General features: G+C 39.4%; 1 protein-coding gene and 1 pseudogene across 5 annotated transcripts in view; one reads left to right on the forward strand and one right to left on the reverse strand.

Moving 5' to 3' along the window:
* Positions 1 to 3,486: 3,486 nt before the first annotated feature.
* The window catches only part of ATP7A (ATPase copper transporting alpha), a 258,321-nt gene continuing 236,393 nt past the window's right edge, over positions 3,487 to 25,414 (reverse strand). For all 5 annotated transcript variants that reach the window (XM_023733619.1, XM_023733620.1, XM_023733618.1 and 2 more), the window contains 5 exons: positions 20,310 to 20,452; positions 17,113 to 17,316; positions 8,540 to 8,657; positions 8,087 to 8,189; positions 3,487 to 6,887 (listed from right to left, as the gene is read on the reverse strand). In XM_023733619.1, coding sequence (XP_023589387.1) covers positions 6,614 to 6,887; positions 8,087 to 8,189; positions 8,540 to 8,657; positions 17,113 to 17,316; positions 20,310 to 20,452 — 842 coding nt within the window. In that variant the 3' untranslated portion in view covers positions 3,487 to 6,613. The remainder of the gene's footprint in view (positions 6,888 to 8,086; positions 8,190 to 8,539; positions 8,658 to 17,112; positions 17,317 to 20,309; positions 20,453 to 25,414) is intronic.
* LOC111821035 (ATP synthase subunit f, mitochondrial pseudogene) lies at positions 15,385 to 17,097 on the forward strand (annotated as a pseudogene).

Consider the following 25,414-nt stretch of genomic DNA (forward strand, 5'->3'; position numbering starts at 1 on the left):
CTTATTTTTTCCTTAGTTTTGTTTGTTTTCCTTCATCTCTTTCCTAGTCTCTTGAAGAGCTCTGAATATTACACTTCTGATTCCCTATCAGGTAGTTTCAGTGCCTTTTCTTCTACCAGAGGTTATCTGGTGTTTTAGTTTGTTCGCTTACTGGAGCCATCCTGTCCTGTTTTTGTATATGTTTTGATATTGTCTGCGGTCTCCAAGACATTCAGGAATTATTTTATTGATTGTAGGTTTGTTTGTTTCATCCTGCTTTTTTAATTTGATTATGTCTGAGTGGACAGGCTGGGCATGTTTTGTTGTTTTGTTGCTTGCTCATCTGTAGGTATGATAGTTCTCACTACCTTGCCCAGGTGGGCAAGGCTGGTCACTCAGCTATGGTACAGCAGGGTAGGTCTAGCATGGGGGGTGGGGCAGGGATGGGTAGTTTGGAGCATGAACTGTGGCCAACAGGGCAGGGTTGGGGGTGGTGCACGGGGGTGTGGCACTCAGCGGAGGTGGGGCTGGGGGACAGCGCAGAACAGGGTCCAGGGGTCCTCAACAATGCCACTCAGCAGCACAGAGCTCAGTGGGATGGAGCTGGTGGGTACCATGGGGGTGTCCGGGGGTCCACCCTGGTGCTGCTCAGCAGAGTGGTACTCAGGTCGGCGCTGGTGGGGGGCGGCACTGGATGGGGCCTGGGGTCCAGAGTTCTGCACATTTGCTACTCTGTGGCACAGCGCTCGGCGCATGTTGCAGAGAGGCAGGAGGGAAGAGAGAGGATTTGATGTGTGGAGCTAAGTGGGAGAGAGAAAGAAGAGAAAGGAACAGAAGCAAAAAAATGAAGAAATAAAAATAAATAAATAAAATAATGGCACGGTTGCAGTGGGCAGGTGGGGGCTGGGCAGATGCAGGGAGGCCAAGTACTGGTGGCTCTCTAGTCAAGTGGTGTGGCACGGCCTGTTGAGAAGGGGTGGGGTCGGTTCACAGGGCTAGGTGGCTGGCAGAAAGGAAAGGAAGGGAAAGACAGTGTAGAAACAAAAGAAATGGCACTGAGGGAACTGGCCATTGGAGGCAAGGTGGGACCTAGGTAGCAGCCAGCTTGTGTCTCTCTCACCAGGCAGCATGGCATGGCCCATCAGGAAGGGGTGGAGATAGTACAGAGCTTTGGTGGGAAGGAGATGGAAAAGGGAAAAAGGGAAAGATAAAGAAAAATAAAAAATATGGCACTGAGGGAGCCAGCCAGCGAAGATGGGGCAGGCCAGTGGCTCTGCACCCAAGCAGTGTGGCACAGCCTGTCGAGAAGGGGTGGGGGTGGCACATGGGGCGGCGATGGGGGGGGTGGGAGAAAAGAAAGGAAGGGAGAGAGAAGAAACAAAAAACAAAACCAAAAATATGGCACTGAGGGAGCCAGCCAGTGGGGGCAGGGCGGTCCGAGGGTGGCAGTGAGCCAGTGTCTCTCCAGCTAAGTGACTGTGGCCCATTGGAAAGCGGCAGAGGCAGCATACAGGGAAGAAGGGTGAAGGATGGGAAAGCGTGTATCTCTGGTTACCAGGTGCTCTGTCTCCTGTTGTGGGCTCTGTGAAGTTGCCTTCGCATATTCCCTGTCCAGGGTCGCTGGTGGCTGTGCTCAAAGATGGTGAAGCTGTGCAGGGGACCTCCATTCCTTAGCTCTCCTTGTTCTCTGTTCTCTGTCAGCTTCTTCTTCCATTCAATGCTTGATCTAGTTCTTTACTCCTTCATTTGATGCTTAGGATTCCAGGATTGACGTATCTGTTTTACTTCGTTTTTTTCGTTCTTTGCTGCAGAGGGACGGCATGGTGCTTCTGTCTACAGCACCGTGTTGGCTTCGCCCTTGTTTTGTTTTTTGCTGGAAGGTTTTGAAAATTCACCTGGGATGTTGCTATCACTGCATGTCCTTCTCTGAGGCTAGTCAGGACACCAATAGGAAAAGGAGGCTGGCCAGCTGAGTGAATGCCTTAGGGATTTTACTCTATGCTCTCATTTTCAATCTTATCACCTTGAGTAATCCCAAGAATTTGGAGGAAAATAAAAATTAGTTTTTCCCCATTAAGTGAGTTTAAAATCCTTTCCTTAATTCAAAGGAGTGTTTGACATGAGAGTGTACTGTTGGTGGGATCCTAAAACACACCATATAGGGCTCCCCAAAAGCAAGAAAAGCTCTTTTCTCTGTTTAGCTCATTTTGGGTATTTAAACACTCTATCAGGAATGTATTATAATAAATAAGAGACTTCATCAGCCTGAGACCAGAAGAACTGGATGGTGCCTGGCTACCACCAATGACCGCCCAGACAGGGAACACAGCAGAGAGTCCCTGATGGAGCAGGAGAAATGTGGGGTGCAGAACTCAAATTCTAGTAAAAAGACTGGACTTGATGGTCTGAGACTGGAGGAACCCCAGAAAGCACAGCCCCCAGACTCTCTCTCAACCCAGAACTAAGACAATTCCCAAGGCCAACTCTTCAAAGATTGGACTGGACTGTGGAACATAAAATGATACTCATGAAGAGTGTGCTTCTCAGCTCAAGAAGATACATGAGACTAAATGGGCAGCTTCTGTCTGGAGGTGAGATGAGAAGGCAGAGAGTGTCAGGAGCTGGTTGAATGGACATGGGAAATCGGGTAGACAGGAGGAGTGTGCTGTCACAGTATAGGGAGAGCGATTAGGGTCACAAAACAATGCGTGTATAAATTTTTGTATGAGAGACTAACTTGAAATGTAAACTTCCACTTAAACTACAACAATAAAAAAAGAATGTATTAGAAATTACAAAGAAAAGGAGGACAATTACAGTCCTTTCTTTGTTTCTCATCCTCACTAAATGATATGGCAGGTGGAGTGGAATCTGAAGAAAAATAGATTCCGTCCTTCCCACCCTTATGGAATGTGTGGTGCTGTCTCCAACCCTACCCCTTATTAGATTACCTGTTGGGGGGAAGAAAAAACTAACTGAAAATACAACCAAGGTAGTTTGGAAATACTGACAGAGGAGATGGATGATTTAACAAAAGAGATTCTGACAATTTTTTTTACAACACTATAATTATAAAGTTGAAGGCACATCATTGGCAGAAATACGATCAATAACATGCTTATGGAAGAACAAACTACTGAATATCTTAACTACAGTAGATGAATGCTGCACAATATCATCCACTACTCTTTTGGGTACCAAACAATCAACGTTTAACAATGTTTAATTGAACATTTCTTTATCTAAAAACGTAAGGTTGAGACACCTAGTTTTGGCTACAAAAGGCATTTATTATCAATGCATTAAAGAAGCTAAAACTAAACTAAATTGAAGAACAATCATTAATCATTCATGCTTTATGCTTTATCTGGCTACTCATACCAGAGTGAGGGACTGGAGAAAGTTAGTGTAAAAACAGGTAATAATTTGGCATGAGTCTATCTTTTTGTATTTGGTAAAATAGTATTTTTAAAAATAGAAAAGAAATAAATAAACAGGCAGTAATTCCAGGAATGTTTTCATTCTTATTAAAATAACCAGTAACCAGATGCCTCATCCAAAGAAAATAACAAAATAGAGTAAAATAAATATTAAGAAAAATCAATGTAAAGCAAGATCCACAAGTAACAGAAAATTTTTCTCTAACATACACTCTTGATTTTAAACTGTGTACAGAAAAGATATGCACACTTAAATTTTGGGGAACATGTTGTCTACAGTGCTATTTTAACAATCCTTTACATCTGAACAAAGAATAATTTTTAAAAAGCCAATGCACAGTATAAAATGTTCACAAGGCAGCAAAGTTAACATTTCAAAATGTTGACATTAAGCTAGGAAAATTAATATTTCTGTTTTCACAACTGACAACAATATTTATGTTTTGTCACTATTCTATAACACTAAATAGTTGTGTTTTAATCTTTGAAATTCAAAAGGCATCTTTGGATATCTAAGATAAAAGGTGCCCCATAGTTGTGTTTGAACCAGCACTGGATATCAAAGTGTCGTTGTTATCTTCACACTGAGGGCATAGCTGCTGAGTGAACACAGAAGAGTAAAATAAAGAACTTCAAATATTCAAATATCAAATTCAAATATAAATCCATTTGCCTTCTGTATGGTTTTATATATATATATATATATATATGTGTGTGCATGTGAATAAACACACACACTTATAAAATGTGTTCTCACTAGTAACTAGTTACTAGTAAGCTAGTCACTAACTGAACGCAATGTTTTTGATTCCCTACATATATACCTCTCTGTCCAGTGAATACAGCTTCTCTCTGAAGCTAATGGGGGTTTACGATTGCAAAAGAGACTTGCAGAGAATTGAAATGTGGCTACAGATGCTTTAAAAATGACTCTTTCTAAACAGCAAGTTTCCTGTTCTTGTAGTAAGGACTGAAATTTAAATCCTAGATTATTCCCAGACTATAGACTGTTACTCCCAGTCCTACAACATGCACGTGGGGCCTAAAGGAAGACTCAAACACACACAATAATAATGATAATAAAAATAAAAGCTGGATATGTTCAACTGCTTAAAACAAAAAGAGGTGCTTCTTTTTTTCAATTTGGCTTGAGTCAATTCGGCTCGAGTGAGAAAAGTATTATACATTTGTCATATCAGCTGTTTCTTCTAGAAGAAACAAATTCTGGTATGATGGGTCGCTGGAATTAAAATAAGAAACAAATATTAAAACTCAAACTGGAAGCAGAGAAGATGGCAAAGGTATTGGTCTAAAAAAGAGCCTAGACATACAAATTCATTCATATTTCATTGAAATGGGTTTGTCTTTCTAGACTAATAGCACCTTCATCAAAAGTTTCAGTTCACTCTTTAAGATAGGTGGGAAAAAATTAGAACTTTTTCAAATATGAAAAGGCAGCATGGTATAATGTTGTAAACTTTTTGTGTGTGTAAGAGACAAAGACGGTAGGAGAGGAAGAACCCTATTCCTCAACCCCCACTTGATTTTAGACCCTGCTCTATAAAAATGATGTTTTACATTTATTACTGACCTCAAAGGGAGAAAACATGTACTGAGTACAAAGATGCCATATGGCAATAGGAACAAAATGTTAGGAATTTCCTTATGAGTTCTCTTCACTTACATTTTCTGCATATGTAATTCCACCCTGCAATTAACAAGGAAATTTAAATAGTGATACAAGTATCAGACCTTTAACCAGTGTATTAATTCCCAGGGGGAATTTCTAAATTCACATGGCAGAGGGAACAAGCTCCTAAATTTGCCAATCATACTAACTAGCAAGTGCAAATGCTTTAAACCAGGGAAAAGTATAAATTTAGCTAAAAGGTGTCACATTTAGAGGAAGTCTAATTTCTGTATTACAATTTATTGTATCTTTTTGGTAAAAGCAGCTTTGTGCAATTGCATTATTTTAAAGTAACTTTCAGAGGTTACCTGAAACATTAAAAGATAATTAAAATCTATTAAATTACATATACTCAGTAAGGGCTTGTATTCTGTCCAAAAAAAGTCAAAGCTAGTGAATCCAAAAAACCCATTGCCTCAATTCCAACTCACAGTAACCCTATAGGATAGAATAGAACTGCCCCATAGGGTTTCCAAGGAGCAGCTGGTAGATTCAAACTGTCAACATTTTGGTTAGCAGCCGAGCTCTTAGCCACTGCGCTAGTAATGTTATATGACCTGTATATGTTAAAGATGGTAGTGTTAATCTTTGAAAATACCAATTGCAGAAGAGGCTCAAATTTTTTTTAAGTTTCTGGACTGAGGCTGGTAAAGAGGCTACACTAAAAACAACTTCTTATAGCTGAACTCAGCAGGAGTGAATTGAAAGTTTGCAGAGAACTAGAAAGGTTGAAGGAAGAATTTTACAATATCTTTTTACAAGGGAAAGATGGGAGGCAGGAAACCCTACAGACCCTTAAAGACCTTTGAGCTACAAGATAAAAAAAAGGGAACAAACTATTGAAAAAGTTGTCAGTTAATTTTAAATATGAAGAATCACCCAAACCTGTCTCACTTGGAAGAAGAAAGTCAAAGAAAACATACTGCAGCATCTAAGAAAGCAACTGCAAGGACAAAGTTGTAGGGGGAATGAGGGAGAAAGAAAGCCTGGAATAAGTAAGGCACGTTTATTTTCAAACAGTTTTTACTATTTCCCTTCTAAAACTAGATGCTTTAAACAGTGCTTTCAAAGTCATCGCTCCCCAGTCTGGCAGGGATAGGGCTCAAGAATCTCAAGGTCATTTTCTCAAATATTCAAAATTTTAATTATCCTCTTTGGATTTTTCTCTTTTTTTTTGTCAAATTAAAAAAAATCTATCACTTTAGTAGCAATTCAGCAGTCTTTAATTTGGTATCTATTGCAAACCTCATGGCTCTACCTTATCTGTTGCTAGTGAAACAAAAAATTCTGGAAATTCACTTCAAATAAAGCTAGGTTCAGAGCTGATGTCCTGAAAAAGATATTTTTATCATTAGACAAATAAATGTAACTCAAATAGAACTCCTAATACAAGAGCATGAGAACAACATAAAATCCCTCCACAATATTTTGAAAAGCTAAGATGACTTCATGAATGCTCCGTCAGTGCATAACAAGTTAAGCTAGTAGTACTCTCTCTGCCCTTTTACAATGCAGTGTCATCTTCCCTGAAGTCTCCCACCAGGAGTGAGTGCTTGTCAGGTTCATTGGTAACAACGCTGTTTAGGGAACGTTTATCAGACAGTAGTGAGTTTATGGAGGCTCTACTGTAATTAACAATCCGGTCCAGCAAACTCAGTTGAGGAGAAATTCTTGAGTTGTCATCTATTCCAACATGAACACTGATTTCTGAAGGACTCTTCTGTCCTATCTGGCTCCGGGTATGCAGTTCATAATTCTCATAAGCTGGTTTCCTATACCTGGACACATGCAAAAGTACACTAGTTTGAAATAACCAAGTGTGAACTAGATGCTTGTTACATTAAAAAATGAAAGAAGTAGAAAAACAATTTGGCAGATGCTCAAAAAGTTAAACATAGAATTACCATAAAAAAAACCACCAAACCCGTTGCCATTGAGTCAATTCTGACTTATAGTGACCCTACAGGACATAGGAGAACTGCCCCATAGGATTTTCAAGGCTATAATCTTTATGGAAGCAGACTTCCACATCTTTCTCCCGTGCAGTGGCTGGTGGGTTCAAACTGCTGACCTGTTGGTTAGCAGCCAAGCGCTTAACCACTGTGCCAGCAGGGCTGACCTAGTAATTCCACTGCCAGGTATATATAAAAAAGAATTGAAAACAAGGACTCAAACAGATACTTGTGCACCAATGGTTGTTGCAGCGCTACTCACAGTAGCCAAAAGATGGAAACAACCCAAGTATCCATCAACAGATGAATCGATAAACAAAATGTGGTATATACATACAATGGAATATTACTCAACCATAAACAGAAATGAAGTCCTGATACATGCTACAACATGGATGAATCTAGAAAACATTATGCTGAGTAAAATAAGTCAGACACAAAAGGACAAATACTGTATGATTCCACTTATATGAAATATCTGAAATGGGCAATTGCTTAGAGAGAAAAGTTTATTGTTGGTTACCAGGGGCTGTGGGAAGGGAGAAATGAGTTACTGCTGAAGGGGTACTAAGTCTGTATCTGGGATGATGACAAAATTTTGGAAATGGATAGTGGTGATGGTAGCACAACTTGGTGAAAGCAACTAATGTCACTGAATTACGTACTTAAAAAGTGGTTACAATGGCAAACTTTTTGTTACATATATTTTGCCACAAAAAATTGTTTTTAAAATAAAGAAGTAAATTAACCTGGTATGACAGTGTACTAAGATGATCTCTGCTAGAAAAGTGGCCAGAAACTGTGTAGAGTCAAATGAAATTCTACTTCTCATAGCCAATGTACTAGATTTTACCCCACTTACTGGTATGTATAAACTATATAAGGCAACAGTTACATAACTAACATTTATTATTAGACAAGGCTTGAGCTTATCATTGATTAATATAAGAATATAACCTACCAAGACAGACTGTGGATTATAAAGGGAATATAAAATATAAACTTGAGCAAGCCATTACACTTACAGTTTAAGGAAGAGAGAAGAAAGTACTACTGAAACAGATGAAGCAGCCATTGCAGCGGATCCCATCCAGGGCTGCAAAACCAAACCAATGGGCATAAAAACTCCTAGGAAACAAACCTGGATTAGTTAGAGCATATACTACTACAGAGATCACCATATATATATACAAAACAGTTCCTTTTTGATATTTTTCAGCATTTTACCCATTTGTTGATGCAGATAAGTGTTGCCAATTTTTCACTAATAGAATGTTGCTGTGAACATTCTTATACATGTCAGCAATGTTCATTACAAATGAAAATTAGAATTATTCATTTTAACATTACCTCTCATCATACCAGGAGGATATATACAAGAATTAAGCACAAAACTAATAAAAAGACTAAAAGCACAAATAAGATAGGTCTCTAATGACTTCAGAAGAAAAAAGCAATACTATTTTACAGTCACGTACCAGCAGCTATGGGAATTCCAACCAGATTATAAATTAGAGCAAAGACAAAATTTATCCGAATCCTCTTGACTGTCTTTCTTGATAAGTCGAAACTTGCCACTACATCCAGAAGATCATTCTGAGAACAGAAATATTTGTGATGTTAGTGAGAGACTCTAACTAGTAACTTCCGGGTTTGATACTGTATATATTAACAGTATGTGCACCTTGAGATAATAGGTGAACTAACTATAAATCTCAGATATTGCTAAAAATTTGAATCAGCATTGAACAATGTTTTTCAGGAATTTTTCTCAGGATTTTGAAAACACTTTCAGGGTTGTATGCTGGTATGGAAATTAAATACCATTAAAATAACCTCAGCTAATATTTGTTGAAGGTAATTTTATTATAAGTACATGTCTAAATCTTATTATTCACCTTTACCAGTTCTTATTGAGCCAATTCCAACTCATGGTGACCCCGTATGTGTTAGAGTAGAACTGTGCTCCATAGAGTTTTCAACAGCTGAATTTTCAGAAGTAGATCACCAGGACTTTCTTCCAAGGTGGCCTCTGGGTAGACTCAAACCTGCAACCTTTCAGTTAGCAGCCAGGTACATTAACTGCTTGCACTACCAGGGACTCCACTATTCACTTTAGGAGCTTGTAATTCACATTTGTTTAGTTGGATTGAGAAAATCAGGAGGTAATTAGTAAGACTTTCCATACTCCCATGCCAAATTCTCACATCGTTAATGGTTGAGAACATGGGAATTAAAAGGACAGAATGTGCTTGATACACCTTACAACACTATCACTGACTATGTGAGGAAGTGTGATGGTTAATTTTATGTGTCAACTTGGCTAGGCTATGGTCCCCAGTTGTTTGGTCAAACACTAGTCTAGATGCTGCTATGTGGGTATTTACATTTGATTAACATTTACAATCAGTTGACTTTAAGTAAAGAAGATTGTCCTCAATAATGTGGATGAGCCTTGTCCAATCAGTCCGTCTTAAAAGCAAAACCTGAAGTTTCCAAGAGGAGAAGGAATTCTGCATCAAGACTGTAAGATATTCTGCCTAAGATTCTAACCTGCCACCTGAACTATAGATCTCAGACTCAAGACTGCAGGACTTTCCAGCCTGCTGCCCGGCCTACGGATTTTGGACTTGCAGCCTCCAGAATCATGTGAGCCAATTCCTTTATATATACTAATTACCTCCTGATTTTCTCTGTGCATGCGTGTGTGTGTGTATAAAATATATATACACACGCACACAGAAAATCAGGAGGTAATTAGTAAAACTTTCTATATACTATATATACGTGTGTGTGTATATATATGTATACATACACACACACACACACACACATATATATATAAGGAGCCCTTATGGCACAGTGGTTAAAGCAATCACCTGCTAACCGAAAGGTTGGCAGTTCGAAACCACCAGCGACTCCATGGGAGAAAGATGTGGCAGTCTGCTTCCATAGAGATTTACAGCCTTGGAAACCCTATGGAGTCGCTATGAGTCAGAATCAACTCAGTGGCAGTGGATTATTTTTGGTATAGATATATATATAGAAAATCAAGAAATAATTAATAAGACTTACCATATACTATACACACACACAATACACACACACACACACACACACACATATATATATATATATAGAGAGAGAGAGAGAGAGAGAGAGATTCCATTGGTTCTGTTTCTCTGAAGAACCCTAACACACATTTAGGTACCTAGAGTGGTTCTACCTACAGTGGTCCTTAAGGATGAGTTTTCTGAATTGGTTCTGGGGTTCTGCAATTGGTTTTCTAACCTGATTAGATTTAAAGGCACTAACGACTTTATTTTCAATAGTTAAGAGGGCACTGATAGCCCATGACATGATGTACAAAATATTATCACTGGATAGTCCTAATCAAATACTTAAAAGGTTCTGGGTGATACTGTATTTGATACCTTAGAACCTTTTTGTCAAACTTACGAGTATAATGAGATAGGCTGGTTGCTCCAAATTTCACTGGACAAAGTAGAGAAAGGAAAGGATGAGCTCAGGACTTCAAATTCCCAGCTCAAGCGCTCCATAAATAAAAGTTTTTATGTGTTCCTTGAAAGAAAATCTTATGTCCTATAGCCACAGAGCTGAGGCTTACTGAAAACCAAACTTAAAGTCTCATCTAAAGAGTGGCTGAATTACAACTCCAATTGAATTCCCAACCTTGCAGGGTGTCTGATGTTAAAGTGATGGCATTTCTTTCCCTCACTTTGTCCAACAAAAACTGGATCCTGAAAATTTGAATGGGAACATATGGGCAGATACTGGTGAATCTGGAAACACTGAACCCCTACATTGTGCTGAGTATTCCTCACCAGTAGAAGCAGCCCTTCCACACATCTGAGGAAATTAACCGGGCTTTGCCTGAGGAAACTGTAATTGCCTCCCATGAGGTATTTGCCTTGCAACACTGCTGATCTACCCCTCACCACCCATCTTTTCTTCTAGACCTATAACTAAACTCAAGTCCCAGCAGGCCTTGAAAAGTGAGCTACAAAGTGTGACTCATGAGGAGGTGTGCTACACTCAAAAGAAATACATGATTTTTCTAATGTGTACAGACAGAAACCCGGAGAATATATGTAGGAATGGATATTAAAGATGTGGGATGATGGTGGAAGGAACATAAAGTTGGGTCAGACTGAATTTATTGATTTGGGCCCCCTAAGCAGAGATTCTGGATTCAATATTGTAGCTTGAGGGGTTAGAAAGGGCTCTAATTGGTTGGTTGGTTGGCTGAAACATAAACCAAAAGGTGAGCTACACTAAATGGAGTTGAAATGCCAGGACTGACTTGGTATACTCTAGAAAAAGGTATCCAAAGGCTTAAGGATATTGGCATGTTAGAGTGGATTTATTATGTACAACCTGCTCACCACCACACGATGTCCAGAGGACACACCTTCACCACAACTGTGAAGAATAAACTTGCGAGGGGAGTCCCAGCATCCTTGGAGAGCTCTATGGTTGCACTTCTCTGTGAGATATTACAGTGGGAACTACTGCCACTGAACTGGGAAACCTAAATTCAATGGGGATAATTGGATCCCAGGGTAACAGGGGCCAAGTGGCAGCACTTAATCACCAAAGACAATGTGGGTGTGATTACTGTAATGGACAGTGGAGTCAAAGCAGTAGTCAGAATAATTTGATTTGCAGAGACCTATGGTGTTAGCTAGGAAAAATACATGAGTCATATACTGAAATCTTACTTGATCTGTATAAGTGAAAGATTTGTAAGTCAAGTTAACAGAAGTCTAACCTGAATCACCAAAACAGAGAGCCATGGCTTCTCAATCAATTCCCGGACTTCAACTAGTTTGTTGTTGTTGTTGTTGTTAGGTGCTATTGAGTCGGTTCTGACTCATAGCGACCCTACGTACCATGGAAGGAAACACTGCTGTGTCCTGTGCCATGCTCACAATCGTTGTTATGCTTGAGCCCATTGTTGCAGCCACTGTCTCAATCCATCTCGTTGAGGGTCTGACCCTCTACTTTACCAAGCATGATGTCCTTCTCCAGGGACTGATCCCTTCTGACAACACGTCCAAAGTACATAGGACGTAGTCTTGCCATCCCTGCTTCTAAGGAGCATTCTGGTTGTACTTCTTCCGAGACAGATTTGTTCATTCTTTTGGCAGTCCATGGTATATTCAATATTCTTCGCCAACACCACAATTCAAAGGCGTCAATTCTTCTTCGGTCATCCTTATTCATTGTTCAGCTTTCGCATGCATATGATGCAACTGAAAATACCATGGCTTGGGTCGGGCGCACCTTAGTCTTCAAGGTGATATCTTTGCTTTTCAACACTTGAAAGAGGTCTTTTGCAGCAGATTTGCCCAATGCAATGCGTCTTTTGATCTCCTGACTGCTGCTTCCATGGGTGTTGATTGTAGATCCAAGTAAAATGAAATCCTTGACAACTTCAAACTTTTCTCCATTTATCATGATGTTACTTATTGGTCCAGTTGTGAGATTTTTGTTTTCTTTATGCTGAGGTGTAATCCATACTGAAGACTGTGGTATTTGATCTTCATCAGTAAGTGCTTCAAGTCCTCTTCACTTTCAGCAAGCAAGGCTGCCATCTGCATAACGCAGGTTGTTAATGAGTCTTCCTCCAATTCTGATGCCCCGTTCTTCTTCACAGAGTCCAGCTTCTCAGATTGTTTGCTCAGCATACAGATTGAATAGGTATAGTGAAAGAACGCAACCCTGACACATACCTTTACTGATTTTAAACCATGCAGTATCCCCTTGTTCTGTCCAAAACAACTGCCTCTTGATCTATGTACAGGTTCCTCATGAGCACAATTAAGTGTTCTGGAATTCCCATTCTTCGCAATGTTATCCATAATTTGTTATGATCCACACAGTCGAATGCCTTAGCATAGTCAATAAAACACAGGTAAACATCTTTCTGATATTCTCTGCTTTCAGCCAGAATATATCTGACATCAGCAATGATATCCCTGGTTCCCGGTCCTCTTCTGAATCCGGCCTGAATTTCTGGCAGTTCCCTGTCAACATACTGCTGCAGCATCTTTTGAATGAGCTTCAGCAAAATTTTACCTGCATGTGATATTAATGATACTGTTCGATAATTTCTGCATTTGGTTGGATTGCCTTTCTTGGGAATAGACATAAATATGGATCTCTTCCAGTCATTTGGCCAGGTAGCTGTCTTCTAAATTTCTTGGCATCAGCCAGTTTACAAATCTACAATCCCTACAATAAAGGGGATGCCAGGTCCCCTTGGGAAGAACCCCATTACATGCCAAAATTTTATACTATTAATCTTTCTCCCAGCCTTGCCCAAAGAGACCTGTGGCCTTTTACCAGGGTGACTGTGTATTGGGGGAAAGGAAACACCAGACTTTTCAGGATTATTGGACACTGAGCACATTAATTCCAGGAGACTCAAAATGTCACTGTGGTCCACCAGTCAGAGGAGGGGCAATCAGAGGTCAGGTGATCAACTGAGTTTTAGCACAGGTCCGTCTCACAGCAGGTTCTGAGGGTCTCCAAAACTATCCTGTAGTTATTTCCCCAGTTCCAGAATGCATAATTGGAATACATATACTCAACAACTCACAGAATCCCCACATTGGTTTCTTGACCTGTGGAGTGCGGGCTATTATGGCAGAAAAGGCCAAGTGGAAGCCACTAGAACTGCCTCTACCTAGAAAAATGGTAAATCAAAAGCAATACTGCACTCCTGAAGAGATTGCAGAGCTTAGTGCCACCATCAAGGACTTGAAGGATGTTGGGCTGGTGATTCCCACCACATCCCCATTCAACTAGCCTATCTGGCCATGCAAAATACAGACAGATCTAGGAGAATGACAGTGGATTATTGTAAACTTAACCAGGTAGTGATTGTAATTGCATCTGCTATTCCAGATGTGGTTCATTACTTGGCCAAATTAACACATATCCTGGTGCACGGCACACAGCTATTGATCTGGCAAATGCTTTTTTCTTGATATCTGTTAGTGAAGACCACCAGAAGCAGTCTACCTTAGCTGGAAAGGCCAGCAATATATCATCACTGTCCTACCTCAGGGGTGTATCAACTCTCCATATTAAGCCCTATGTCATAATTTATTCTGCAGGGACCTTGTCTTTCCCTTCCACAAAACATCACACTGATCCATTATATTAATAACAGTATGCTGATTGGACCTAGTGAATAAGAAATACTAACTATTCTAGATTTATTGGTAAGACACCTGCAAGTCAGAGGGTGTGAAATTAACCCAACAATATTCAGGGCCTTCTGCCTCAGTGAAATTTCTAGGGGCCCAGTGGTATGGGGCATGTAAAGATATACCTTCTAAGGTAAAAGATAAGTCGCTGCATCTGGCCTCTCCCACAACTAAAAAGGAGGCACAATGCCTAGTAGGCCCCTTTGGATTTTGGAGGCAACATACTCCTTTTCTGGGTGTGATACTCCAGTCCATTTGCTGAGTGACCCAAAAAGCTGCTTAGTTTTGAGTGGGGCCCAGAAGAAGAGAAAGCTCTGCTCTAGGTCTGGGCTGCCATATAAGCTGCTCTGCCACTTGGGCCATAGGATCCAGCATACCAGTTGTGCGTGAAGTGTCAGTGGCAGAAAGAGATGCTGTTTGAGCCTTTGGCAGGCCTCTATTGGTGAATCACAACACAGACTCTTTGGATTTTGGGGCATAGCCCTGCTATCCTCTGCAGATAACTACTCTCCTTTTGAGAAACAGCTTTTGGCTTGCTACTGGGCCTTAGTAAAGACTGAATACTTAAACATGGGCCACATTATCATGTGACCTGAGCTGACCATCATGAGCTGGGTGTTTGTTGTCTGATTAACAAAGCTGTAAGTGTGGGCATGTACAGCAGTACTCCGTCAACAATTGGAAATGGTATATATGAGATCAAGCTCAAGCAGGCATGAAGGCACAAGTAAGTTACATGAGGAAGTAGCCCAAGTGCTTATGGTCCCCACTCCAGCTACATTACCTTCTCTCTCCCAGCCTGCACTTATGGCCTCATGGGGAGTACCCTATGATCAGCTGACCGAGGAAGAAAAAACTCATGCCTGGCTTATAGATGATTCTACATGATATGCAAGAATCCCTGGTGGCACAGGGGTTAAAGAACTCGGCTGCTAAGGTTGGCGGTTTGAACCCACCAGCTGCGCCACGGGAGAAAGAGGTAGCAGTCTGCTTCTGTAAAGATTTACAGCCTTGGAAACCCTATGAGGCAGTTCTACTCTGTCCTAGCGTCGCTATGGGTCAGAATCAACTCAGTAGCAGCGGGGTTTTGCATGATATGCAGGCACCACCCAAAAATGGACAGCTGTAGTATTATAGCCCTTCTGGGACATCTCTGAAGGATGGTAGTAAAGTGAAATTCTCTCAGTAGGCAGAACTTCTGGCAGTACATTTGGTTGTTCATTTTACTTAGGAAAAATGGTGAGAAGTATATTATAAACTGATTCATGCGCTGCTGCCAATGGATTGGCTGGATGGTCAGGGACTTGGAAGGAACATGACTGGAAAATTGGTGACAAGGAAGTTTGTGTAAGAGGTATGTGGATAGGACATCTCTCAATGGGCAAAAAATCTGAAGATATTTGTATCCCATGTGAATGTTCGCCATCTGAGGTACTTGCTGAGGGCAAAGGGAATATGGAATGGATAGCAGAAGAAGGTAATTATAAATACCAGCTATGACCACATGACCAGTCGCAAACATGGGGACTGTTACTGTAATGAGTATTTCTTCCTTAATTTGTTATGAATATGTGTGTGTGTGTGTGTATGTAGCAAGTATCTGTTTTCTTCCTTCTCTTATTCTCTTACTTATCATATAACATAAGATTTACTAACTTTACATCATAGTATTTAAGTTACAGGATACCAAAGACAAAAGTGAACATCATCCAAGGACTTTGTATCCTCCCTTGGAAGGGGTTAGTGCATTTTTGGTTGTACACAGGATAGTTATGTTAGGCAAAAGTATGACTTTGTCATTGTCTTTATTTGGAGATTAAGTATGGTTTAAAAAGATTTAGACAGGTGACAAGCTGACAAGGGGTGAACTGTGATGGTTAATTTTATGTGTCAACTTGGCTAGGCTATGGTGCCCAGCTGCTTGGTCAAACACTATTCTAGATGCTGCTATGAAGGTATTTTGTTGATTTAATTAGCATTTTAATCCGTTGACTCTAAGTAAAGGAGATTACTCTTGATAATGTGGGTTGGTCTCACCCCAACAGTTGAAAGCCTTAACAGCAAAAACAGGTTTCCCGGGGAAAAGGAATCCTGCCTCAAGTCTGCAACCTAGATATCCTGCTGAAGTTTCAAGTCTACCACCTGGCCTATGGATTTTGGACTCATGATTGCTGGAGTTTACAGCTTGCCCCCTTACCTATAGATTTTGGACTTGTCAGCCCCCACAACTGCATGAGACACTTTCTTAAAATAAATCACTCTCTGTCTGTTTCTCTCTCTGTCTATCCTATTGATTCTGTTTCTCTGGAGAACTCTAATACAAATAGTTTCTCAAATGTTAGGCCACACCCATGCAGCCCAGCACAGAGGACACCCAGGACTCCAAGATGGCATCCATCATACCACTGAAGGAGAAGAAACTCATGGGTGTCAAAATAGGGGAGCTGCCCAGCTGTACACTGATGTGGGGCTTCACCTCGAGTGGCACTGCGGGAGCATTTCAGAGAGGTTATGACCAGTTTTACAACAAGTATGTCAACGCAAAGAAGGGGAGCATTGCTGGGGTCTCCATGGTGCTGGAAATTATGTGGTTTTCAACTACTGCCTTTCTTACAAGGAACTCAGACATGAGCGGTTACATAAGTACCACTGAGAGGAAGCAGTGGAGAGGTTGCCGTCTGTATTCCTGGCTGTGGCCACTTTTTCCCTGGGACCACCTCCCCCTTGAGGAACAGTCCTTTCACACCCTAATTGAGAACTAGTGTCCAATAAAAGATGACAGGTAAAAGAAAAAGTTAGCCTACAGAACTCACCCTTATCAAAACCACGTCAGCTGCTTCAATGGCTACATCTGTGCCTGTGCCAATGGCAATTCCAACATTGGCCATTGCCAAAGCTGGGGAGTCATTTATTCCATCTCCTACCATTGCTACCCGTTTCCCCTCCTCTTGAAGTTGTTTCACCTTAGCAACCTTGTGGGAAGGTAGAACTTCAGCAAACACCTTGGTAATGCCAACCTACATGAGGAAAAATAAACTTAATTCATTTCAAGAAATATTACTGAGTATCTTAAACATGCTTAGCAATAATGAGCCATCATTTTCACCCATCAGATATCCAAATTTTTCAAATATGGAGAAATGAGCTCTCCTATACACTGTTAGTGGATATATAAATTGGTACTGTTTTTGTAGGGTATTTGGCAACATCAGTCAAAATGTGCATATCCTTTGGCCCAGTAATTCCTCTTCTGGCTATATTTTGGACATACTTATACATGTACAAAAAGATGTATGTCCAAGGATGTTCATTATTGCCCTGTTTGTAACAACAAAATTTTGAAAACCACCTAAATGCCCATCATCAGGGGTATGGTTAAACAAATTGCGATATATCCATACCATGGAATTCCATGCAGCAATGTAAAAAGAATAAAATAACTTTATATTCAAGCATGGACAAAGCTCTAAGGCATATTGTTACATTAAAAAAAGCAAACTGCTAAACAATCTGTACAAAATGATCCAATTTATGTTGAACATACTGGAACTATACATTTGTATATAAATATATATGCATATGAAAAAGTCTGGGGGAGTAGGACTGGACAGGGAGCATGGGAAAAGTGACTTAAACTTTATTTATTTATTTTTTTAGGAGAAAAGCGAATCTATTGGGCCAATGCATCTAAAACTCAAAGAGTTCAAGTTAGCTTTGGGAATATTCTGATAAAAGGATTCAGAAAATTTTTCTTGTTTTCCTCTCCTCTTTATACTGGTTTCATTCTTACACAGGTTGACCTTTTTTGATAGCTATAGCATCTGCAGTTCTTATGTCCTTGTATTTCAGCTCTATGGGAAGAGTAACCGTCTTTGTCTCAGTATTACCAGCAAAAAAAATCTGTTTGTCTTCTTTGCTCTGATTGTGTCCATTTCTGAACCAATTACTGTGGTCAAAGGACTGCAGTGTGCTGACTGGTTTATGCTTGTGTCATTTACTCCACCCGAATGGCAATGGCATAGAGTGAGAGAGTATGTATGTGTCTGTTGCGGGAAAAGGAGAAGGGGAAAATTGGTGCACCAAGAGGAAAGTGTATGAATTTTAGATCTAAACACAATAAAAGTCTGTTATACTAGGTCTTTTAGTTTAAATAAGATCCTCAATAGAGCTAAATATGGAAGAAAGGCCTGGCAATCTACTTCTGAAAAATCAGTCAATGAAAACCCAGTGGATCACAACAGTCAGATCTCTTTGTGCACAGGGACGTCATAAGTCGGGGGCTAACTGGACCACAGCTAACAACAACAAGAGCTGTATCTATCACAAACGAGGCAGTTGGACTCATGACCTTTAATTTACACTAATTTATACTCTATGACTAAGTATATTTTTTAAAGTCTTAAATTAAAAAAAAAACAAACAAAAAAACCCCACATTTTTCAGAATTAAAAAAAATAACCTGTTGAAGGAAAATAAAAATGTAGTATTTGGCCTATATTATGGCTGGTGATATTTTGTATGAGGACCAGTACATACCTCTGAGTGTAGGATTAAAACTCAAGACTCTTTAAAGCTAGTGTGATCAATCTCATATGCCTTTGCACTTTTTTTTCCTTCTAAATTTTATTTATTTTGTTATTGTTGAGACTACACACAGCAAAACATACACCAATTTACATGTACAATTCAGTGACACTGATTACATTCTTCCAGTTGTGCAACCATTCTCACCCTCCTTTTCTGAGTTGTTCCTCCCTCATTAACACAAACTCACAGCCCCCTAAGATTCCTATCTAATCTTTCAAGTTAACTATTGTCAATTTGATCCCATATAGACAGATCTTAAAAGAGCATAATGCTCAAGGCAGACATTTGCTACTAGTTAAGCTAAACTACTGATCAGTTTTAAGATGAATTCAAAGGATATTAAAGAGCTCTGGTGGCATAATGGTTAGGTGCTCAGCTGCTAAACAAAAGGTCGGTGGTTTGAACCCACGCAGTGACTCTGTGGGAGAAAAGACCTGGTGATCTGCTCCCGTAAAGATTACAGCCTAAGACACCCTATGGGGCAGTTCTACTCTGTCCTATAGGGTCACTACAAGTCAAAATCGACTCTACAGAAACAGGGTTCAAAGGATATTTTTGGTTTAAGGTTTAAGATTATCTCAGGGCAATAGTTTCTGGGGTTCATCCACCTCCATGGCTCCAGAAAGTCTAGAGTCCATGAGAATTTGAAATTCTGGATTCTTCTATGGAATCTTTGATCAAAATGTTCAGTAATGGTAGCCAGGCACCATCCAGTTTTGACCTCATGGTAAAGGAGGCAGTTGTTCATGGAGGTAATTAGCCACACATTCCATATCCTCTTCTTATTCCTGACTCTCCTTCTTCCTCTGTTGTTCCAGGTGAATGATTTAAACTTTTTATTTTATATTCTTCTGTATTTCTTTATACAAGAATGTATTCACATACAACTGATATTATTTAAAGGAGAGGGGAAACAACATTCCAAAGTAGAAAATAATAATATAAGAAGAGTTTTGGAGATAAGGCAAATTTGGGAGTCAGTACTAGAGAAATGGTATGTCAAAGTAATACATTAGGAAGATTGTTCCATCAGTGTTGTTCAAGGTGGACTAGTGGGGGGAGTGCATGAAGCTATTGCCATGTTTTAGGCATGAGATTATTAAAGCATGGTTTAGGCTGACAGTACTGGGGAAGAATATGAGCAACATTTCAAAGGAAGCATCAATAGAAACTGTATACAGTGTCACTCAGCAACCCATGAACTAGACAAATAGCCTTTACTTGTAACAGTAACACACAAAGTCCAAAGACCTTCCAGCATGACATGTCAATTCCTCTTTAAGGAACCAACTACAGCCACTCAATGATAAAATAATAGGTAATACAAACTCTATTTTAGAGTCTGAAGGAAAAAAAGAAAATGTATATGAAGAATTAGAAGTCACTACATACCCTCATCCCAATAACTAAGTAAACCAATTACCTGAGAAGCAATACATCTAGCTGTTTTACTGTTGTCTCCAGTCATAAGAACTACTTCTAAGCCCATAGATTTCAGAATATGGACAGCCAATTCTGCTTCAGGCTTCACTGTATCAGCAATGGCTATCAACCCACACAGCTCATCTAATACAGGAACAGCAAAAAAGAAGACAGTTTTAAGTATAGTGAAAAAAGAATAATATTCTGACTTAAAATTTCAGAAATAAACCAATTACATTAAGCAACGTTGTTCAGGGCTTGGCTTAACTTAAAATATCTCTGAGCCCACACAGACTTTATACCACAAACCCTGTAACAAACCTCAATATCTGGTTATGAAAATGCATACAGTGAAGAAGGGCTTATTATATGAATACTAGGGGTTACTAGTAGTAGGAAAATAAAAAGAGAGACCTTACTGGATAGTAAAAGACCCCTTCTCTTTCCTTAGATAGGAGTTTGTCAATAGTCCCAAATACCTTAGCTAATTTAAAGGCAAATGAAAATGAAAACTAGTATCTTTTTTCTTTTTAAGGTAAAGAGTGTTGGAGACAAAACTGGCATTTTATATTGGAAAAACAAATCACAGCAAGTACTTATTTTACCCTGCTTTCTTTTAAAGTAAAATAATATTCTCTAATTCTTCCTGATCCTAGAAAAGCTATAGTAAGATACTGTCTTCATACTTAGCAAGGATTATAAATGTTGACTCATTAATCTCACAGCTGGAAATTTACCCTAAGAAATAATTTAACAAAAGAAAGCACCAAAAACCTCAAAGACGCTTACTGTGGTATTATTTACAATATTGAAATAGCAGAAACAGCCCAAATTCCCAAGAACAGGGGGATGATTAAGTTAATTATAATATACAAGTTTGATAAATTATACATCATTAAAATAAAATCATTTAGCAAAACTGGAAAATGTTTATTATTAAATAAAATAAAGCAGAATAAAATAGTATGGGTACAAGGGGATTTTAATTTTTATTCAACTTTATTGAGGTATAATATACATAAAATATACCCATTTAAAAACAGTTTGTGTATTAATATTGTATTTATGTAAAAACATGTATGTAAATGAACGAAAAGGGAAATGGAATACAAGAAACTAAAACTGACATTGTGTTGTTGTTAGGTGCCATCAAGTCGGTTCTGACTCATAGTGACACTATGTACAACAGAACGAAACATTGTCCAGTCCTGCGCCATCCTCACAATCCTTGTTATGCTTGAGCCCACTGCTGCAGCCAGTGTCAATCAATCTCATTGAGGGTCTTCCTCTTTTTCACTGACCCTCTACTTTACCAAGCATGATGTCCTTTTCCAGAGACTGATCCCTCCTGATAACATGTCCAAAGTACGTGAGACATAGTCTCGCCATCCTTGCTTCTAAGGAGCATTCTGGATGTACTCCTTCCAAGATAGATTTGTTCATTCTTTTGGAAGTCCATGGTATATTCAATATTTTTCACCAACACCACAATTCAAAGGTGTCAATTCTTCTTTGGTCTTCCTTATTGATTGTCCAGCTTTTGCATGCATATGAGGCAAATGAAAACACTATGACGTGGGTCAGGCTCACCTTAGTCTTCAAGGTGAAGTCTTTGCTTTTAAACACTTTAAAGTCGTCTTTTGCAGCAGATTTGCCCAATGCAATGTGTCGTTTGATTTCTTGACTGCTGCTTCCATGGGTGTTGGTTGTGGATCAAAGTAAAATGAAATTCTTGACAACTTCACTCTTTTCTACATTTACCATGATGTTGCTTATTGGTCCAGTTGTGAAGATTTTTGTTATCTTTATGTTAAGGTGTAATCCATACTGAAGGCTGTAGTCTTTGATCTTCTATCGTTAAGTGCTTCAAGTCCTCTTCAATTTCAGCAAGCAAGGTTGTGTCATCTGCATAACACAGGTTGTTAATGAGTCTTCCTCCAATCCTGATGCCCCGTTCTTCTTCATATAGTCCAACTTCTTGGATTATTTGCTCAGAATACAGACTGAATAAGTATGGTGAAAGGATACAACTCTGATGCACACCTTTCCTGACTTTAAACCACACAGTATCCCCTTGTTCTGTTTGAATGACTGCCTCTTGATCTATGTACAGGTTCCTCATGAGCATAATCAAGTATACTGGAATTTTCATTCTTCACAATATTATTCATAATTTGTTATGATCCACACAGTCGAATGCCTTAGCACAGTCAATAAAACACAGGTAACATCTTTCTGGTATTCTCTGCTTTCAGCCAGAATATATCTGACATCAGCAATAATATCCCTGGTTCCGTGTCCTCTTCTGCATCTGGCTTGGATTTCTGGCAGTTCCCTGTCAATGCAGCTGCTTTTGAATGATCTTTAGCAAAATTTAACTTGTGTGTGACATTAACGATATTGTTCAATAATTTCTGCATTCGGTTGGATCACCTTTCTTTGGAATAGGCATAAATATGGATCTCTTCCAGTCAGTTGGCCAGGTAGTTGTCTTCCAATTTCTTGGCATAGATGAGTGAGCACTTCCAGAGCTGCATCCATTTGTTGAAACATTTCAATTGATATTCCGTCAATTCCTGGAGCTGCGTTTTTCGCCAATGCCTTCAGTGCAGCTTGGACTTCTTCCTTCAGTACCATCAGTTTCTGATCATATGCTACCTCCTGAAATGGTTGAACAATGACCAGTTCTTTTTGGTATAGTGACTCTGTGTATTCCTTCCATCTTCTTCTGATGCTTCTTGCATCGTTTAATATTTTCCCCATATAATCCTTCACTATTGCAACTCGAGGCTTGAAATTTTTCTTCAGTTCTTTCAGCTTAAGAAATGCTGAGAGTGTTCTTTCCTTTTGGGTTTCTAACTCAAGGTCTTTGCATACGTCATTATAATACTTTATTTTGTCTTCTCCAGCCGCCCTTTGAAATCTTCTGTTTAGCTCTTTCACTTCATCATTTCTTCCATGTGCTTTGGCTACTCAAAGTTCAACAGCAAGTTTCAGAGTCTCTTCTGACATCCATGTTGGTCTTTCTTTCCTGTCTTTTTAATGACCTCTTGCTTTCTTCACTTACGATGCCCTTGATGTCATTCCACAGCTCGTCTGGTCTTTGGTCATTAGTGTTCAATGCATCAAATCTATTCTTGAGATGGTCTCTAAATTCAGGTGGGATATACTCAAGGTCATCCTTTGGCTCTCTTGGACTTGTTTTAATTTTTTTCAGCTTCAACTTGAACTTACATATGAGCAACTGATTTTCCGTTCTGCAGTCGGCCCCTGGACTTGTTCTGACTGATGATATTGAGCTTTTCCATTGTCTCTTTCCACAAACGTAGTTAATTTGAATCCTGTGCATTCCATCTGGTGAAGTTCACATGTACACTTGCCGTTTATGTTGTTGAAAAAAGGTACTTGCAATAAAGAAGTTGTTGGTCTTGCAAAATTCTATCATGTGATCTCCGGCATCATTTCTATCACCAAGGCCATATTTTCCAACTACTGATCCTTCTTCGTTTCCAACTTTCACATTCCAATTACCAGTAATTATCAATGCATCCTGATTTCATATTCAATCAATTTCAGACTGCAGACATTGGTAAAAATCTTCAATTTCTTCATCTTTGGCCTTAGTGGTTGGTGCGTAAATTTGAATAACAGTCATATTATCTGGTCTTCCTTGTTGGTGTAAGGACATTATTCTATCACTGACAGCGTTGTACTTCAGGACAGATCTTGAAATGTTCTTTTTGACGATGAATGCAAGGCCATTCCTCTTCAAGTCGTCATTCCCAGTATAGGAGACCATATGGTTGTCCAATTCGAAATGGCCAAAACCAGTCCATTTCAGCTCACTAATGCCTAGGATATCGATCTTTATGTGTTTCATTTCATTTTTGACAATTTCCAATTTTCCTAGATTCACACTTCATACATTCCACGTTCTGATTATTAATGCATGTTTGCAGCCGTTTCTTCTCATTTTGATTTGTGCCACATCAGCAAATGAAGGTCCCGAAAGCTTAACTCCACCCACATCATTAAGGTTGACCCTACTTTGAGGAGGTAGCTCTTCCCCAGTCATCTTCTGAGTGTCTTCCAACCTGAGGGGCTCACCTTCTGGCACTACATCAGACAATGTTCCGCTGCTATTCATAAGGTTTTCTCTGGCTAATTCTTCTCAGAAGTAGACCACCAGGTCCTTCTTCCTAGTCTGTCTTAGTCTGGAAGCTCAGCTGAAACCTGTTCACCATGGGTGACCCTGCTGGTATTTGAATACCGATGGCACAGCTTCTAGCATCACAGCAACACGCAAGCCCCTACAGTATGACAAACTGACAGACACGTGAGGGTACATTGTGTTAGGATGATGAAACTATGGATGTTATTCTACTTTGCTATTTTTTTAATGTAATGTTATTTTTTAGGTTTTAAAAATCCTTGAGGGCTATTTTTCTTTTTTTAATTAATATTTTTATTTTCCGTGAAAATATACACAAAACCCACTCCCATTCCACAGTTTCTAGACATAATGATCAGTGACATCAGTTACATTCTTCACACTGTGTCAGCATTCTCGTTATTTCTGTTCTAGTTATTTTACTCACATTAACTTAAACTCTCTGCCCCCTACCCTACTCATCTATGTTTTAAAATTCCCGAAGCTCACTTTTCAGACAAAGATTAGACATGCTATAAAACAAAAAATAACACACATGAGGAACGTGCTTCTTAGTTCAATCAAATATAAGAGACCAAACGGGCAGCTTCTGTCCAAAAGCAGGACAAGAAGGCAGGAAGGGGCAGGAACTGGATGAATGGATACAGTGATCCTGGGGTGGAAACAAGGAGCATGCTGTCATATTGTGGGGATTACAACCAATGTCACAAAACAATATGTGTATAAATTTCTGAATGAGAAATTAACTTGAGCTGTAAACTTTCACCTAAAGCACAATAAAAAGAAAAAAAGATAGCTGTTGACCATTTGGTCTTATAATTTTTTTAAAAAGAATGCAATACTCAAAGGTGACAATCTACTTTTTGAGCTAAACTGTACTCAGTTTAAAGGCGACTTCAGGGGATAGTTTCAATTCAAGGTTTGAAGAGTAACTC

This window comes from Trichechus manatus, unplaced genomic scaffold, assembly GCF_000243295.1.
Source record: "Trichechus manatus latirostris isolate Lorelei unplaced genomic scaffold, TriManLat1.0 scaffold00060, whole genome shotgun sequence".
In the NCBI taxonomy this organism is placed as follows: domain Eukaryota; kingdom Metazoa; phylum Chordata; class Mammalia; order Sirenia; family Trichechidae; genus Trichechus; species Trichechus manatus.